Raw genomic sequence first — 18,465 nt, 5'->3', positions numbered from 1 at the left:
CTTCTGGTAGATCTTTATTTAACATGGAGAAGGAATTGAAAAAGAACTTTTAATATTCTTTATTAAAAGAGTTTTTATTTATTTGTATTTTACAATTAATCCAGATTGAATTAGAAAGATCAACAGGGAGAAGTGGCTGCTTTCTTTTTTTTCCTAACTGGATCCTGGAAGATAAAAGATGCACTAAGAGGATTTCTTGCTGACAGATCGGTTGTAAACTCTGAGCTTAGAGGAGAAACTAAGGAGACATGGCTAACTGTTAGCTGACAGGAGAGAAAGGCTTTACTTGGTTTTCTACCTGCTATTAACAGAAGATGGAGCTTTGTTCTGGACGACTGTATGGATGGAAAACATCTCTAGGAGCAGATTATGAAGCAGTAGAGCAGAGGGACCCATCAGGACACCTGACTGAAGCAGGATCCAGGCAAGGCTGAGTCCTCAGCCCAAATGATGGATGCAGGGGCCTGCATGGGAGCTCAGAACATTTCAAATGGGTCGGGTCCAGCAGCTGTCAGTGCAGCTATGTGTGGATCCAAGTTTCCCATCAGGACTCTTTCCTCCAATAGCTTATGGCTGGAGACGCATTTCCTGTAATAATATCTGACCAAACTCCAGTCACTTTTTTTCAGTTCCTCAGTTATATCCAAAGTTTGAAGAAACTGTAATGGTTCAATATGAGCCATTTTTACATGATCTTGTGTGTTATTTCTATAACTCGTGCCATTTGAAATATCAATGCAACGTTCATAAGCTGTATGTAACGCAATTTCGTTCTGTATGCACCCTGTGCATACAAAATGACAAATAAAGAAGTCTAAATATCTGTGACGTTTCTGTAGATTTCAGTCGTCCTCTTGGAGCTTTTTACAGCTGGATGTTCAGCAGTAAAGGTTTCTTTAGATGTCAACAATGTCCATCGAATGTTCAATGCAATTCATTCAGTGTATCTGTATAATACCATTTAAAAAGTGATGCTATCTCAGGGCACTGTACTGAGAAAATGCAACCAGATCATACAATCAAATGTGGAGGACAATCAGGTGTGAATAGGACGACTAGGATGGAACAAGGGGGGAGGAACAGACACAAGGGGGCAACAGAGAGTAACTAAAGAAATACAGTGAGCAGAACCCTGGCACTAAATCTGTGATAATAAATCACTTCTCCTCACAGGACTGCCATATCAGGATGCTGATTAGACACCATGATTAGTGCACAGGTGTGTCTTAGACTGCCCACAATAAAAGGCCATTCTGAAGGGTGCAGTTTTATCACAGAACAATGTCAAAGTTGTCACAAGATTTGAGGGAGCATGCTATCGACATGCTGACAGCAGAAATGTCCGTCAGAGATGTTACTCGTGTATTGAATGTTCATTTTTCCACCATAAGTCGTCTCAAAGGCATCTCAGAGAATTTGGCACTACATCCAACCAGCCTCATAACCGTGGACCACGTGTAACCACAGTAGTTCAGGTCCTCCACAGCCAGCATGTTCATCTCCAAGATCGTCTGAGACCAGCCAATCAGACGGCTGCTGAAACAATCAGTTTACACAACCAAAGAATTTGCCAACAAATGGTCAGAAACCGTCTCTGGAAAGCTCATCTGCATGCTCGTTACCCTCATCGGGGTCTCTACCTAACTACAATTTGTCGTTGTAACCGACTTGAGTGGGCAAATGCTCACATTCGCAGGCATCCTGCACTTTGGAGAGGTGTTCTCTTAACAGGTGAGTCCTAGTTTACACTGTTCATGGCAGAAGGCAGAGAACGCGTGTGCTGTGTAAATGAGCAGGCCAAGTGTGGCAGTGGTGTTATGGTATGGGCAGACATCTGTTATGGATGAAGGGGAACCACAAGTGAACCTGCAGATTGAGAGCGAAGTGCTCTGTTAGGAACATAAGGAACAATCAGATCTCTGATATCAGATGGAGCTTGGCCATTTAAGGCTTTATATGTGAGGAGGATTTTAAATTCTATTCTGGATTTAACAGGAAGCCAATGAAGAGAAGCCAGGATAGGAGAGATATGATCTCTCTTTTTCATTTTCATCAGAACTCTGGCTGCAGCATTTTGGATCAGCTGAAGGCTTTTAACTACATTTTGTGGATTTAGTGAATCTTCTCCTATTATTTGGTGTATTTTGAGGAACTCGTTTTATTCATCATATGATCACACAACACTATTTCTCATAGCTTCTTAATGTCCATATGCTGGATAATAGCCTAGATATTTGCTTTTACATTCATTCCATCATGGCGGTTAGCATAAGGTTTGCCTTGGTAATTTTAATAGAAACTTTTAGTGGCTTTGGGAAAAAAAGAATAATATATACAGTATATGCAATGGATGCAGAGACAGAAAAGGAGCTTAGAAAGGGAGATGAGATGAAGGTAGAGAAAGAGACAAATGTGAAGGAGAGAAAATAATTAAAATTTGCAAAAATAGAAAGTACAAAACCGAAAGCAGAAGACCAGAAAAGAAGCAGTATCGCTTGGAAACTTGGTAAGTTAATGTTTACAAACCGGAATTGAGTCAAGATAAATTCGTCAAGACCAGAACCTACCGAGACCATGACCGAGGCCGAATGTTTAGAATATGGTTAATTCATTTATCAAGATATTTCATCCTATTAAATTAGTAACTGACACAGATACACATAGATCCACATTCTCTATACTTTAACATTCTGTTTTTCAGTATTAACATTATGAATTTTAAGCAACAGTAAGAGTAAAAAAATATTTGTCTAATCTAGAATTTAATGTTTAATCTTAAACAGTGTCTTAAAAAGTGTCTTTTGAAAGAAGAAGTACTTATATTTATACATGACAACAAACCCCTAATAACTTATTGCCCAAATGACTGAGAAGATTAATAAAATCTCACTCTAAAAGTGCAAACATGTTTTTCTAATATGCCCCATTCTTACAAAATATAAATACAAGTAAACAAAATGATTTTTTCCAGCTTATATAATGTTTGTCCTCATAGCCACAGACAATGCTAAGGTAACTGATTTTGATTAAAAAGTTGATTTGCTAAATACATCAAATCACGTAGATGTATTAAGGTCTGCTCTAATTATTTGAATTGTTGTCCTTTGAACCATCGGAGACAAAAGAGTCTGTGTCCATTTCTAAAAATCACAGCCAATAGACACAGAAAAGTCAAAAACAGTCAGAGGTCACAATTGTAGCTTTGACATTGGGACAATAGATTACAGGAGCCACCAGGGATTCCCTCAGCTGGCCTTCCTGGTGGACCACCACCCGTTTTACAGACATCGGCCTTATTTGTGTTGGTTGGGAAGAGGTCTGTTAGTTTTGATAATTTCCATTCCTTAGCAGAACTCAATATCAGTGAGAGCACAAAGTGTGTGATGAAAAAAGGGAAATAAAAAAAGCATAGTCAAATATCCATTTAGTATTTACTATGTAAGTTAACACAGATTTAAAGCGAGGAGGAACCCCATGAGATGATGTACAGCTCCTACCTGTTTGAACTACATTTTTGTATTCCATTTTCACCTGCTACCAGGTGCACTTCATCCTGGTGGGACAACACCTAAATAGAATACATTGATAAAGTACCCTTAAGGCAGTAAAGTAGTTTTCCCTGGGATGTTATAATGATTATGACCTCATATAAACTTACGCATTAACTCAGACAGCAATTTTCTCCAATACCATCTCCTCCTGCTTTACAGCTGTGGACGTGCTGCTCTTTCTTTTCAAAATGGGCTAAAACTCGCAGTATGCCTGCATTAAAACTTACAGTTCTACTGACATGAAATATGCAGATCTCCATTGACTTATTGTCATGGTGACTAATTGATTCAGGGCTCCACTGATGATGGCTTATTAAACTTGTCACAGACGCACTAAACTCTGAGTGTACCTACTTAGAGTTGATTGAACTAATTCATGGCAGCTGTTGTGAAACCGAAAACACCTTAGGCTAGATCAATTTAGAGTGGAGGATTAATCTGAGTTTGTTAAACCTGCTTCATGAAACGGACCCTCAGCTTTATAGGGTCGGTCCACTGCTGCACTTATTGATTCCGTTTGAACGGCTCATTATTTTTTATGTATGCCATTTTTAGACAACTAACAACACAAATAAAATAAGACATTTAAACACAAATAAAATAGAAATAACTTGAGAAATATATCACTATTTGTCATAATCCTGGCACTGATGGTTGGGTTTTTTCCTCTGCTCCTGCTCACCTGCCTAATTGGCCCTGTGGCTGATTACTGCCAATCTGATCCACCTGGTCCCTGCAGCTATTTAGGCTGTTTGCTTTCCTGCCATCAGTGTCAGATTATTCAACCTGTCTCTGTGTGAGTTACTCAGCTATCAAGTAAGTGTTTTGTTCAGTGGAAGTTTTTTGCCCATATGTTTTTGGTTTTTGCCTTTCTCCCTGTCTGCCCTGCTTAGTTTGGTTTTTGGCCTGACTGCCTGGATTTAGCCTGTAATCGAACTTGGACTGTTTTTCTGACCTCGGCTTGGATTTTCCCTGGATACCTCTTCGGCTCTCGGATCTCAAGGTTTCTGACACTGCTCTGGACTGGATATCGGCTTCGCATAATCCCTCACGGACACTTCAGCTCGCTTGCCGTTGGCTGGCGCCGGCTCCCCCACGCACTGTTCTTTGAAGCGGTAACGACCGCAAGCGGTGGACTTTCTCCCCCTGGGTTTCTCCTCTCTGAGCTTCGAACTGAACTCTCAACCAGCAGAGAATCAGAGAACCCGCTCTGAGGAGTTTCCATCGTCCTCTTTCAGTTATTTTTGAAATAAACCTGTGTTGAAACATTCTGTTGTCTGCTGAATATTGGGTCCAACTTTCAGTCCCCGTTACAGAATAATCTGACCAAATAATGGACCCTTCAGCAGACAACTCCTGGCGCGAAGTAATAGACCAGAAGGTGTCTCAGCTTGAGGCAGGGGTCACTGAGATCCTAGCTCACCTTCGCAGCCAGGCTTCAGCTCCTGCAGCTGCATCCCCTTCAGTCGCGCCTCAGTCAACGCCCACACCTGCGGCCTTGCCCTATCGGGAACCGCGTCTATCCACCCCAGAGCTTTACAGGGGCGATCCAGAACAGTGTAGAGCCTTTCTCACCCAGTGTGAAATTCAGTTCGAACTGCAGCCCTCCGCTTTCCCTTCAGAACGAGCCAAGGTGGCATATGTAATTTCGCTTCTGGCTGGTAAAGCAAAATTATGGGGGACGTCGGAGTGGCAAAACAACTCATTCCTCTGTGAATCTTATGAGGGGTTCTCTGAGGAGCTAGTCCGTGTTTTCAGCCCAATTCTGCCCAGCAGAGAGGCCTCTAGAGGACTATTGATTCTGAAGCAGGGTAACCGATCTGTGTCTGATTACATAATTGACTTCCACCTGTTAGCTGCAGAGAGTCCTTGGAATGAGGCTGCTCTGATGGACATCTTCATCTCGGGTCTTGGAGATCGGATCAAGGACGAGCTCTCCACCCGGGACTATCCTTACTCTTTGAAGGAACTCGAGGAGTTAGCGTCCAGGATTGACCTTCGCCTACAGGAGCGACGCAGGGAGCGGGCCCCTCCTGCCCGCCGCTTCCCTTCTACAGCAGTTTTGGAGGATCGTGGAGGAGCTTCGGAACCCCCTCGCTCCTCTGGTCCGGAGCCCATGCAGTTGGGTCGTTCACGCCTCTCCCAGGAGGAGAAGGAGCGCCGCTACAGGTTCCGGCTCTGTCTCTACTGCGGAGGAGAAGGACATTGGTCAGATCGCTGCCCAGTAAAAGGTCAGGCTCAGTAGGGGAGGGGAGGATCCTACTGAGTCGAGCCAGACTATCTGCCTCCCCAGTGTTTTTGCTACCTGTTACCCTGTCTGTTGGTGCACTCACCCACAGTCTTTCAGCCTTCCTGGCCTCCGGAGCAGATACTGAATTCATGGACGGGGACCTGGCCAGGAGACTCGGCATCAAGCTGCTCCCCACACCAGACTCTCATAAGGTAGTTGCTCTTGATGGGCACCAGCTAAATAATTCATCCCTCGTGACTGAACCTTTAGAGCTGGTGGTGGGTGGTAACCATGTAGAGCTAATAACTTTTCTCATTATAGACTCTCCTCAGGTTCCTGTTATTTTAGGTTCTACCTGGTTATCTAGGCACAACCCACACATTGATTGGCGTAGGGTGGAAGTGTTGGGTTGGTCTACTTCCTGTTCTGCATCTTGCTTACGCTCGGCTAGGTCTGAGACGCCTGTACACAGCAAGGACTCTGAGTGTTACCCGGATCTGTCTAGAGTCCCAGTGGAGTATCATGATCTCAGAGAGGTATTTAATAAGGGTAAGGCCACAGCCTTACCTCCCCACAGACCCTTTGATTGTGGGATTGATTTACTGTCCGGTTCCACACCCCCTAGGGGCAGGCTATACTCTTTGTCAGCCCCTGAATCCCAGGCCATGGAGAGGTACATCTCAGAGTCCCTCAGGGCTGGTATCATCCGTCCTTCCTCCTCACCAGCTGGGGCGGGTTTCTTTTTTGTCGGGAAGAAGGATGGATCCCTCAGGCCCTGCATTGATTACAGGGGGCTCAATGACATCACGATTAAGAATCGGTACCCCATTCCCCTCCTTAACACAGCTTTTGATCAGATCCAGGGGGCCAGGGTTTTCACCAAGCTAGATCTCCGTAATGCTTACCACTTGGTTCGTATCAGGGAGGGGGATGAATGGAAGACCGCATTCAACACTCCCACCGGCCACTATGAGTATCTGGTGATGCCTTTTGGGCTCACCAATGCACCAGCGGTTTTTCAAAACCTTGTAAACGACGTACTCAGGGACATGGTGGGACACTTTGTCTTTGTTTACATAGACGATATCTTCATTTATTCCCGGGATTTGGAGTCCCACAAGCAACATGTTAGAGCGGTTCTTCTTCGCCTCTTACAAAACCAGTTGTTTGTTAAGGCTGAGAAGTGTGAGTTCCATGTGAACTCTATTTCTTTTCTGGGTTTTGTCGTCTCCCCTGACCAGATTTCCATGGACCCCTTGAAGGTTCGTGCAGTCACCGACTGGCCGGTTCCTAGAGACAGGAAGCAACTCCAGAGGTTTTTGGGGTTTGCCAACTTCTACCGCCGGTTCATCCGGAATTTTAGTCAGGTTGCAGCACCCCTCCATACATTAACGTCTGCCAAGGTCAGTTTTTGTTGGTCAGATCAGGCAGATCGAGCTTTTCAGAAGCTCAAGGCCGCTTTCACCTCTGCACCCGTTCTGGTTTCCCCCGATCCTGAGAGGCAATTTATTGTCGAGGTGGATGCCTCTAGTTCTGGGGTTGGGGCGGTTCTTAGTCAGGTAGCCAGGGATGGGAGGATTCACCCCTGTGCTTTTTTCTCCAAGAAGCTCTCACCTGCTGAAAAGAACTATGATGTCGGGGACAGGGAGTTATTAGCAGTCAAGTTGGCTTTGGAGGAGTGGAGACACTGGCTAGAGGGTTCCAGTACTCCATTTCTGGTTTGGACCGATCATAAGAACCTGGAGTATCTGAAGTCTGCCAAAAGACTTAATCCCAGGCAGGCAAGATGGGCACTGTTTTTTGGTCGGTTCAATTTCTCCCTTTCTTACCGACCTGGATCCAAGAATGTTAAGCCTGATGCTCTGTCTAGGGTGTTTGAGGTGGAAGGGGATGGTTCCAGTGGTGCTGAGGAATTTGTCCTACCGGATTCAGTGAGGTTTGCAGTTACGAAGGTCAGCATTGAGAAGGAGGTCAGACAGGCTCTCCTCAACCAGCCTTCCCCCAGTGACTGCCCTACAGACCGTTTGTTTGTTCCTGCTGCTCTTAGAGGAAGGGTCTTGGATTTCTGTCATTGTTCCCACTTGTTTTGTCACCCAGGTATTTCCAAGACCATTAACATTGTTCGGACTCAGTTTTGGTGGCCTTCTCTGTCTGCAGATGTGCGGGAGTTCGTGGCAGCCTGTGCTCTTTGCAACCAATCCAAGGCCTCTAAAAGACCCCCCTTAGGTTATCTCCGGCCTTTGCCTATCCCGTCCCGGCCTTGGTCCCACATTGCTATGGACTTTGTCACCGGGTTGCCCTGTTCTGACGGTTTCAGTGTCATTCTCACTGTTATAGACAGGTTCTCCAAGATGGTCCACTTGGTCCCCTTACAAAAACTGCCCTCAGCCAAGCAAATGGGCGAGGTCCTCATTCGTGAGGTTTTTCGGCTCCACGGTCTCCCCACTGACATTGTCTCTGACAGGGGCCCCCAGTTTGTCTCCCGGTTCTGGAGGGAGTTCTGCTCATTGTTAGGGGTCTCTGTCAGTCTCTCATCTGGTTTTCACCCCCAAACAGATGGTCAGACAGAGAGGGCCAACCAGGAAATTGAAACTAAGATCCGCATCCTCTGTGAATCAGATCCCTCCAAGTGGGCTAGCCAACTTCCCTGGATTGAGCATGCCATCAACTCTACTCCCTCTAGCACCACTGGACTCTCCCCATTCTATGTAGTGTTCGGTTTTCAGCCACCGGTGTTCACCATACAGGAGAGGGAGTCTAGGGTTCCCTCCGCCCACCTTTCTGCACTTAGGTGTCAGCGGGCTTGGCGTAGGGCCCGGAGGGCCATCACTAAGGCGCTGGTTGGAAAAGCTAGGGCTGCCAACCGCCGGAGGGTTCCGGCGCCCACTTACCAGGTGGGGCAGAGGGTTTGGCTATCCACTAAGGATCTGCCCCTCAAGGTAGATTGTAAGAAGCTGGCTCCCCGCTTTATTGGGCCTTTCCCCATTACCAAAGTCGTGAACCCGGTGGCAGTCCGCCTCAACCTCCCTAGATCTTTGAGAATCCATCCCACTTTTCATGTGTCAAGGGTTAAACCCGTTAAGACCTCCAGGTTTTTTCCCACCTCCAGGTCACCACCTCCAGCTCGATTCATTGATGGTGACCCAGTTTACACTGTCCATCGGCTTCTTAGGTCTAGGCGGAGAGGCAGGGGCCTCCAGTATTTGGTCGATTGGGAGGGTTACGGGCCTGAGGAAAGGTCCTGGGTCCCAGCCCGTTTTATCTTGGACAAGGATCTGGTCAGGGCCTTCCACAGAGATCACCCAGACCAGCCCGTTGGGGCGTCTGGAATCCGCCCTTGAGGGGGGGGGGTTCTGTCATAATCCTGGCACTGATGGTTGGGTTTTTTCCTCTGCTCCTGCTCACCTGCCTAATTGGCCCTGTGGCTGATTACTGCCAATCTGATCCACCTGGTCCCTGCAGCTATTTAGGCTGTTTGCTTTCCTGCCATCAGTGTCAGATTATTCAACCTGTCTCTGTGTGAGTTACTCAGCTATCAAGTAAGTGTTTTGTTCAGTGGAAGTTTTTTGCCCATATGTTTTTGGTTTTTGCCTTTCTCCCTGTCTGCCCTGCTTAGTTTGGTTTTTGGCCTGACTGCCTGGATTTAGCCTGTAATCGAACTTGGACTGTTTTTCTGACCTCGGCTTGGATTTTCCCTGGATACCTCTTCGGCTCTCGGATCTCAAGGTTTCTGACACTGCTCTGGACTGGATATCGGCTTCGCATAATCCCTCACGGACACTTCAGCTCGCTTGCCGTTGGCTGGCGCCGGCTCCCCCACGCACTGTTCTTTGAAGCTGTAACGACCGCAAGCGGTGGACTGTCTCCCCCTGGGTTTCTCCTCTCTGAGCTTCGAACTGAACTCTCAACCAGCAGAGAATCAGAGAACCCGCTCTGAGGAGTTTCCATCGTCCTCTTTCAGTTATTTTTGAAATAAACCTGTGTTGAAACATTCTGTTGTCTGCTGAATATTGGGTCCAACTTTCAGTCCCCGTTACACTATTCTACTATTACTAAAAGGTTAATATTTGAATACTGAGATACTTTTCTATTTAAAGCTAAAACTGCTTAATGAAAGTAATATTCCCAACAATAGAAATAACTGAAGATTTGATCAGATTTCATTATTCGATACTGTTTTTTTATTAAGTATGTTAATATTAGAACTCCAGTCTGTGTGGTCTGTGTTTTTGTGTGTTTGTCTTCCTTCCTCCACCAGGCGGCGCCTGGTTCTGATTCTCCTCCTCACACACCTGCAAGGGGTTACCTCGTTAACGGAGTGCTCTTAAGCTGCTGACTGCCACTACCTCAACGCCAGAGTGTTTGCTATTTTTGGGTATTCTAGCCAAGCTGAGTTTTGCTGAGTCAAACTGAGTTTTTCTCAACATGAGTCTTACCGTTTTTTTGTTTGTTTTTTGCCTCTCGGTAGGAAGACATCCTGCAAACTGGATTTTCGGACCTTCTCTCCCTGGAAGGATCTACTGAGCTTCAAACTGAGCTGGGCACTTTCCCCCCGAGGAATCGTTTGAGCTTCACACTGAGCAAGGGATTCCTCTGCACCACAGTCCGTTCAAGTACCGCAGGAAAACTGAGTGGCGGTAAGTCTTCTCCGTTCATCTACAAGCAACCGCATTCGGCGTAACCCTGTCCGCCCTCCACCACATGAGACAAACACCGGAACACATTCCTCACCTACTGGGGTCTAAGAGTCAACCTAATCTCTGGAAACGTGAGCCTGCCAACCTTTGCTTCTCTTCAAGTTCGAGAATCAATTTTCCCACTGAACCTGAACTAACCGCAGTGTCTTCCCCTCACCTTTCAGTTCCGGTTGAGCAGTGTTCAGAGCAACACTGGAATCTCCACAAAACTTCTCAATAAACCTGTTATACTTTCCCCTTGTCTCTCTGTACTGGTTTATCTGCATGTGGGTCCGAGCTCTTGACAAAATCATGACAGTTAATACTTAATAAAAAAAAAACAGTTAAAATATGAGAATCAGGAAAGGTAAAAATATAATGATAATAACATGGTTATAGAAGTGTCCAAAATCATAGTTCTTTGTGGTCAATATATACCTGAATACATCAATCAGTGTACCTGAATGCATCATGTGGTTTTATGCATTGTGTGCAGAATTATTAGGCAAATGAGTATTTCGACCACATTATCCTTTTCATACATTTTGTTCTACTCCAAGCTGTATAGGCTTGACAGCCAACTACTAATTAAGTAACTCAGGTGGTGTGTATCTCTGTAACGAGAAGGGGTGTGGCCTAATGACATCAACACTTAATGACATAAGGTGTGCTTAATTATTAGGCAACTTCCTTTCCTTTGGCAAAATGGGTCAGAAAAGAGATTTAACGAGATTTAACGCGATATTTAACGCGAGATTTAACGCCCCTTCTTGCGCCCCTGTTGGCAAAGAGCCAACAGGGGCGCAGCCAAAGCTGAGACATTTAATGTTTTTTCTTTAACAATCAACAGCAGCTGGAGTCCTGTCATTAAGTGACAGTGAGTGACAGAATGCAGGAGTTTCCCCTGCAATCAAAGGGTTGTTGGTTCAAGCTTTCAATGTGGTTGTTTCCTCCTCTTCATCTGCATTGCCTACTGATGGAGGTCAGAGGTGGTGCCTGTTTACAGCAGCCTTACTTCTGTCAGGGAGCCTCAGGGCAGCTGAGGCTATAATGAAGCTAGCCACAATAATCAGTGTGTGTGAATGGCTCACTGTAGTGTAAATGGTTTGATCAAGTCCATTTATCATTTACTTGGTTGTCTGAACTGTATTCATGCTGTATTAGAAATTAAGTAAAGTTAAATCATTTAATGATTATTTCGTTAAATTGTTTTTAAGAAGCTTCTGGTTTGCAGCAAAATGACCAAAATAATTTAGATCTCTTCAGAAAGAATCAGGTTCTCCTTTATCCTCACACTATGAATGTTATCCCTTCCTTTTTTTAGTCATCCTTTAGGACATCAGATGGTCAAAAATTATGTAAATAACCAGCGGATTAACTCTGGTCTTTAATGAACCAATTCTTACTTTAAGAAGTTCACATCCCTGGAACTCTGGATAACATGACCAACGAATCTTCTTCATTTAGCTTTTCAGAATTTCTGACTCTTGGCTCCATATTTACAATCTATCCATCTCCAATTCTTCTGTTTACATCAACAATATTTATCTTGGCTCTCCATTTATTTTACCTCCAATGTTTGTTCTGGGACTTCCTCTTTGATGGTCCAGCTTCTGGCAATTTATCATCTTATCTTTCAGGTTGAAATTCCTTTTTATTTTTCACCTTTCTGTTCATTAGTCTCTTTATTATCTATTTAAATTCCATTCTAAATACGTTTCTCCGCTATTCAGAGCTACCTATACTGTAATGACTGAAAACATAGGGACCCAGTAATAAGGCAAGACAAAGAGTAGGATAACTTAAAAAGCTTTTATTAAAGCTATGACAGATGGTTTGCACATCTGCAGCAGCAGCTGCAAGGGTGTCTGAGGCAGGTAACTTTGGCGAGAGGAAACACAGGTTATTGACCAAGAAAACCTGATGGATAATGATTTGAATGCGTGAGTCACTAACCTGGTTTAGAGTTCAGTCCATGCTCAGAGAACGAGGGTGATACCAACCGGTAAGTTGACAAGATGCAGAGCTTGTTGCACAGAGAATTCCAGAGTTTATGGACACAGAACTGACAGGATGGCTAACTGCATCCTCACCCTCTGCTCTGGTTATCTACCTCCATGTGAGCCAAGGTATCCACCAGAGGACCCAGGCAGGATTCAGTCCCCAGATTACCAGGTGAAACTAATATGCTCTAACCAGACAGCCAAAGGGATAGCTCCCCGGCCAAGTATCTAGGGCGCATGATCAGTCGGAGTCCTAGAGACCGGACCACATGTCATATATGCATAGACCAGACTTTAAAATCTGTCTTCCTGCTCAACTCTTTCTGCTTTTTTTGTTGTTCAGATTTTGCAACATCCTCATCTGGGCACTATCCTTCCATTCATCCGTGCCTGTCAGATCTCTCCTTTCACAAACAGTCTGACCTTCTCTCTCCAGATTTACTCCCCGCTCTCACTCAGATTAATTGGATCAGTTCCTTTTGGGGGGCGGGCTCAGAAAAATGAGCCGTACGATTTTTTTCCTGAAGATTTTTCCTCAATGCTGAAAACTTCAAGCCCTCCATTTTGTCCTTAGATGAGAGCCAACCTTCCCTTCATCTCATCCTGACTATGAATATTTATACCCATCATTGTTGTGCTGTGGTCCTTCTACATGAACTAAACTGACTATTATTGCTGTTGGCAGTCTAGATGGGATGTAAGACACAGCAGGAACTTGGACATGAATCGACAGCTTTACTAACAGTGGCGGCTGGCCAATACAGGGTGTTTTGGGTGTACTGGGTTTTCCTCTCCACTGTCACTACAAGCACGCTTAGTGTTTGCTTTCGAGTCATGCAAGTTGAACCGATGCAATCAACTAGTTTCCCTTAGATAGAAAACTTGGAATTAATCTGACTGGATGATCTGAAGTTTACTGTGCATTGAGATGACATGTTTTGTGAATTGGTGCTATAGAAATAAATTGAATTGAATTGAAAAGGGCGCCACTCCACCCACCAAATGATTTTTTTGAATATAATTTTTTATTAAAATTTTTAATATTTCTAAACATACATTAATATATATATTTTTTAGATGTGCAAGATTAATATTTAATCTTTAATGATTAGTAGAGCGTCAATCCATTTTTTGTTGTGATGTATTTCCGCCCTAGGATGCAAAAACCTTTGCCCATAGACTGTCATTAAAAGTTAATGCGCTTTAGCTCCTCTGCAATACAAAGGTATAGGAGAGCTCTGGGCCTGGGAGAGCTGTGGCTGATATGACAGGAAGAGTATTTGCTCACCACCTCCTGCCAGAACACAGCCCTTTGGCAGGTGATTGACAGAGATGCATTGGAGAGAGAAAGAAATGGTGCAAGAAACTGCATGTACCGAGCCTAACACTTTATTCTGCTGCCTTGACTGCCTGCCTCCTTTTTCAAACATCAGGATCTGAGCCAGCATGGATAAAGACAGATAGGACTGATTTAAAGCTCTTTTTAGAAAAGGCAAAAAAGAATGAACAATGTAAAATAATAGAATCTAGACTACTTTTTCTAGATGGTTGTTCATTTGCATATTTGCTCTTAAATAAACACATTCTCAGAAAGTAAATTGTTGTTTTATATTAAAAAATATAAAGCTCACAAATTGCTTCACCATTATTAAACTGGTACATTATTTTTTTAAGTTCGCAACACAACATTGGACCATGCAAAACACAGATTTACCTTCACAAAGTCTCAAAAGGGCAAAATGTATTTACAAAAAGTAAACCTGTACATGAATTTATGCTTTTGTTTTATAAAGTGTTTTTATAATGTTTTTTTGTTGTTGATATTCATATAAATATCCTGGTGTAATAACTTAGTAAACGTTTCATTGATTTTTGTTATATGTCTATTTTTGTTGGGATCTGGAGGCTTTGTCCACCTTCTCCACCAGAGGGCGCACGAGATCTCCTGAGGGCTTGAGCTGACTGCAACACCTGTCTTCCATCTGCTCATCAGGATGCCCTATTTAAGGAGGAACAGGCTTCCCTGCCAGAGTGTTTGCCAGTAATGGTACCAGCAAAACCTGAGCCTGCTTCTCTGATCTGTTTTCCCTGATTTTTGTGAATCTGCCTGAACCTGTTTCTCTCTGCCTCACAGATCCAGTCCTGTCAGATCAACCTGAAATCCTGGAGAATATCTCAGTCTGGAATCTGCCTGCCTGCACTCAGTTAGCCTCTGCCTAGCTCTCAGTCCTCTGCCTGCCTGCACTCAGTTCAGTCTCTGCCTTTGCCCTCAGCCCTCTGCCTGCCGACTAGCCTCTGGACCCTCAAGGTTCCCTCCCTGCTGATCAGTTCCACCTCTGAGCAGGTATTTACCCCATCATCTGATAAACGGCAGTTTACCTGGAACTCCTCTAACCTCTCTGTCCTCCTCAGTGGTGATCCTGCCGTGACCAGTCTGACTACCCAAGTTCCAGATCACATTTTTATAAACATTTTGTCAATAAACCTTTGAACTTTTTCCCTGCCTCCGAGTGTTTCTACATGTGGGTTAGACATCTAAATCCCAACATGACAATTTGAAATTTATAGCTGCTGTTTGTTGACAAAACTTCTTGGCATACTGAGCCTCTGTTACCCACAATGCATTAGAACCATTCACTGATCTTTCACAGTAAAATACCTTGGAATCAATACAGAATCAATACTTTCCTTTTAGTTTATACTTGGAACATAAATTGCATTTATTGAATCATGAAATATTTATCAGAAATTATTCTGAAACTTTAACCTTTCTCATAAAAATTTACAGCAAACTGCTGGGATCTGGAGGTCTGTCCACCTTTCTCCAGCAGAGGGCGTTCTAGGTCTCCTGAAGCTGACCACCACACCTGCGGCTCATGAGCTCATCAGGAGACTGGCATTTAAGGAGGGGCAGAGCTACAATCCGACGCCAGAGTGTTTGCCAGTTATGGTTAGCGAACCTGAGCCAACCTGCCTGTCTGTATCTCTGACTCCCTTGAAGCCTGAACCTGAACCTAACCTGCTTTGTCCTCTCTGCTTCTCAGGAAGAACCTGCCTGGAAACCTGAAGACCTGGAAGGGTTTCTCAAACGTGAGACCAAGCTGTCTGTTCTCAGTAGAACCCCTGGAAATCCAACTCTGTCTGAAAACCTGCCTGCCCGCTCTCAGCATGAGCTGAGGGAGAAGCTCTGAACCTGCTCAGTAAGAATATCTGCTCTGCCCTTCCTTTGCCTAGCCCTCTGCCTGCCTTCAGCCTCTGGACCCTCCTGGTTCCCCCCTTCTACAGCTCTGCTCGTCTCTGATCAGGTATTGACCTGCAATCACTCAACCCGCAAGTCCACTGAAAGTCTGCTAACCAATCTGTCCCTCTCTTCAGAGAAAACCAGTCGTGACCAGGCCCGGACCCAGCTTATCCCAAAACCAGTGTTCTTTATTGTGAAACATTATTCAATAAACTTGTGAACTTTTTCCAAGTCTCTGAGTGTTCTGCATGTGGGTTAGATCCCTGAAAGCCATCATGACACAAACAGAACTGAATGAAGAGGATCCTCATCCTTCTGAAATCCACCACCATCTTCTTCCTGTTCTTCATATTGATACAGAGGTTATTGCCTCTTAACTAATAAATATTTCTTTGTCTCGATCTGAGAGTTTATTACGTTTCCTCTCCCTGTTCCTGTCAGTGTGGTAGATTTGCTGAGTCTCTGCTCCTGTGGCTCCTCCCACAGTGTCTGATTAGCAGCTGTAACCACAGTGACTCTGATCAAACAGGAATTAGCAGAATCCATCTGATATGAAGCTGAGCTTTGAATACCACTTCCCTCCTCTTTGAAGAGGAGTCAGATATCAGTGTTCAGCTTTTTGTACAGCCTCTTCTACACTTTGTATCACTGTGTTTGCAGAGCACAGTAGTAGAGAGCTGTGTCTGCCAGGGTTAGCTCTCTGATGGTCAGCTTAGTTGTTGAAGAGGTTGTTTCTGAAGCATATCTGTTGTCAAGATTAAACTCAGCAGGGTCTCCCTTGCCTCTTTTCCAGAGGATAAACTGAGGAGCCTGAAGGTCAGAGTGATGTCTGAACCAGTGAAGGTCTGCTATGTCTGCAGTTGTCTCATAGCTGCAGCTGAGTGAGACACGTTGTCCTTCTTTCTCTCTAATTTCATTTGTCACAGGATAGATTTCTTCTTCAGCTATTAGTCCTGAAAAGAGCAGAGAAAAGGAAATCATTAGACAGGTTTCCCCTGTTGCTTTGAAGACATTTACAACTAAGTCTACTGTAAAACTGTCAGTTCAGTTGGTGTTTTTTTTAATGTTATCAGAGCAAATGATGCAGAATCGTTTAAAATACAGTCTGTATCTTTGGTTAATGAAGCAGCTGGAACCAAAACTAGAATCTCTCCTTTGAAACTCACCTAGAATGTGAGAGAGAAGAAAAAAGAGGTAAAGCAACATGTCTTTGGAGTCCTTCAAGCCACACAGCAGATGAACAATGTTCAGTAGAAGGAGGAACAGATAATGGCATTGATTGAGCTAAAGTTCAGTGGGCGTGGCCTAAACCCAACCAATCAGAGAGTTTTCTGCTCCCACAGCAGCTCTGTCTCTGATCTTTACTGTTTCTTGTCTCTGTTGTCTTTGTCATCAGTCTACTGAATCAGCATCCAGTGGGTTAACAGCGTGTGAGGCCCTCTAGTGGATGTTGTGGAGTATTGCAGGTTCTTGTACAGAGTTCTGGTGTTTCCTGTCACTGTGGGCTGCAGAGCACAGTAGTACACAGCAGAGTCTGCCATTGCAGCAGAGGAGATGGTCATCTTCATTTCTTCTTTGGTTCCTTCAAATTTCATTCTGTCCAGATGTTCTTCTCCACCTGAAGGTGAGTGGGACTTCAGGAACTCTGGAGGTTTTCCAGGATATTGTCGATACCAGAACAAAAAATGAGCTGAATCTTTCTTGTAACTGCAGGACAGAGTAACAGAGTCGCCCTCTAAAGTGAACTCCTCAGTCTTTGCTGCAGTGAGTTGTTGACAGTTTACACCTGAAGGTAAAAACAAAGAGTCATAAGTGAAGAACAGCAAGGATCAAATAGTTCTCTGAAAGACTCCAACTAACCTGTTCCTATAAGCAGAACCAGCAGAGTAAATCCAGATGTGAGCAAAGACAGCATGATGATCAGAGTTAATGTTTGAACTGTATTGAATGTGGAAGTTTGTGTCTCTTCTATAGTTCAGTAACAGCTCAGCTCCTCCCTGAAGCTCTCAGCTCCTCTTCATTTTGCTTGACGTACTCAAAGGCTCTTCTTCTTTTTTATAAATGAAAGGTATTTGTGGTACAGAGAATTGATAGGTGTGAATTCCTGACCATTGGGCCATTGCAGTGTTTAGAAATGCCAGTCCTTTGAAAACTAAAATCCAAAGTTTACAGTAACTAGTGGGGTGCGTATCAATAAGCAGGTTTAACAAATTCAGATTCTGAAATATTTCAGTTAGTGTGCAATGAATCTAAAATATATGAATCTTCAAGTTTTATCATTACATTATGGAAAATAATGAACTGTATCACAATATTTTGAGAAGGACAAGTATGTAGGTGGGCCATGGCAGGCCATTTTTACATTTATTAAAAGCACTCTCCTCTCTGTTGTTCCATTTATAGATCACTAAAATAAGATTCCTCCTGATCAAAATCAAACTCCTAGACCCAACTGTAATAATATATTTTCAGAATTATAGCTTTGTAGCAGAAACTGAATTTCAAAATGTAAGAATGAAGTTTTATATACATAAAAATGTTTACACATTTAAAGTGACAATTTTAGCATTCATGAGCTTGACTCAATATGTTTTTATGATATCTGACAAACATTTCTTCATAGTCAAAATAAGACAAATGCTGACCACTAACAAGAGGAATATGGAGATCTGGAATTCATTTCTAGACATCCAACTAATAACTCAAGTAATACATATCAAAACAGCCTGCCATAGTGTGTTATGACCACACTAACATTACGGGT

General features: G+C 43.8%; 1 gene segment (V, D, J or C); it reads right to left on the bottom strand.

The window, feature by feature from the left end:
• Positions 1 to 16,900: 16,900 nt before the first annotated feature.
• Positions 16,901 to 17,649, bottom strand: LOC119775176. The segment is given in 2 exon segments: positions 16,901 to 17,487; positions 17,562 to 17,649. Coding segments are annotated over 2 exon segments (444 nt in total).
• Between the last annotated feature and the right edge of the window lie 816 nt (positions 17,650 to 18,465).

The sequence above is a fragment of the Cyprinodon tularosa genome, unplaced genomic scaffold (assembly GCF_016077235.1).
Source record: "Cyprinodon tularosa strain WSP-4 unplaced genomic scaffold, ASM1607723v1 ctg853, whole genome shotgun sequence".
In the NCBI taxonomy this organism is placed as follows: Eukaryota; Metazoa; Chordata; class Actinopteri; order Cyprinodontiformes; family Cyprinodontidae; genus Cyprinodon; species Cyprinodon tularosa.
The sequence above is the reverse complement of the archived record's forward strand: the minus strand, read 5'-3'. Positions and strand labels throughout refer to the sequence as shown.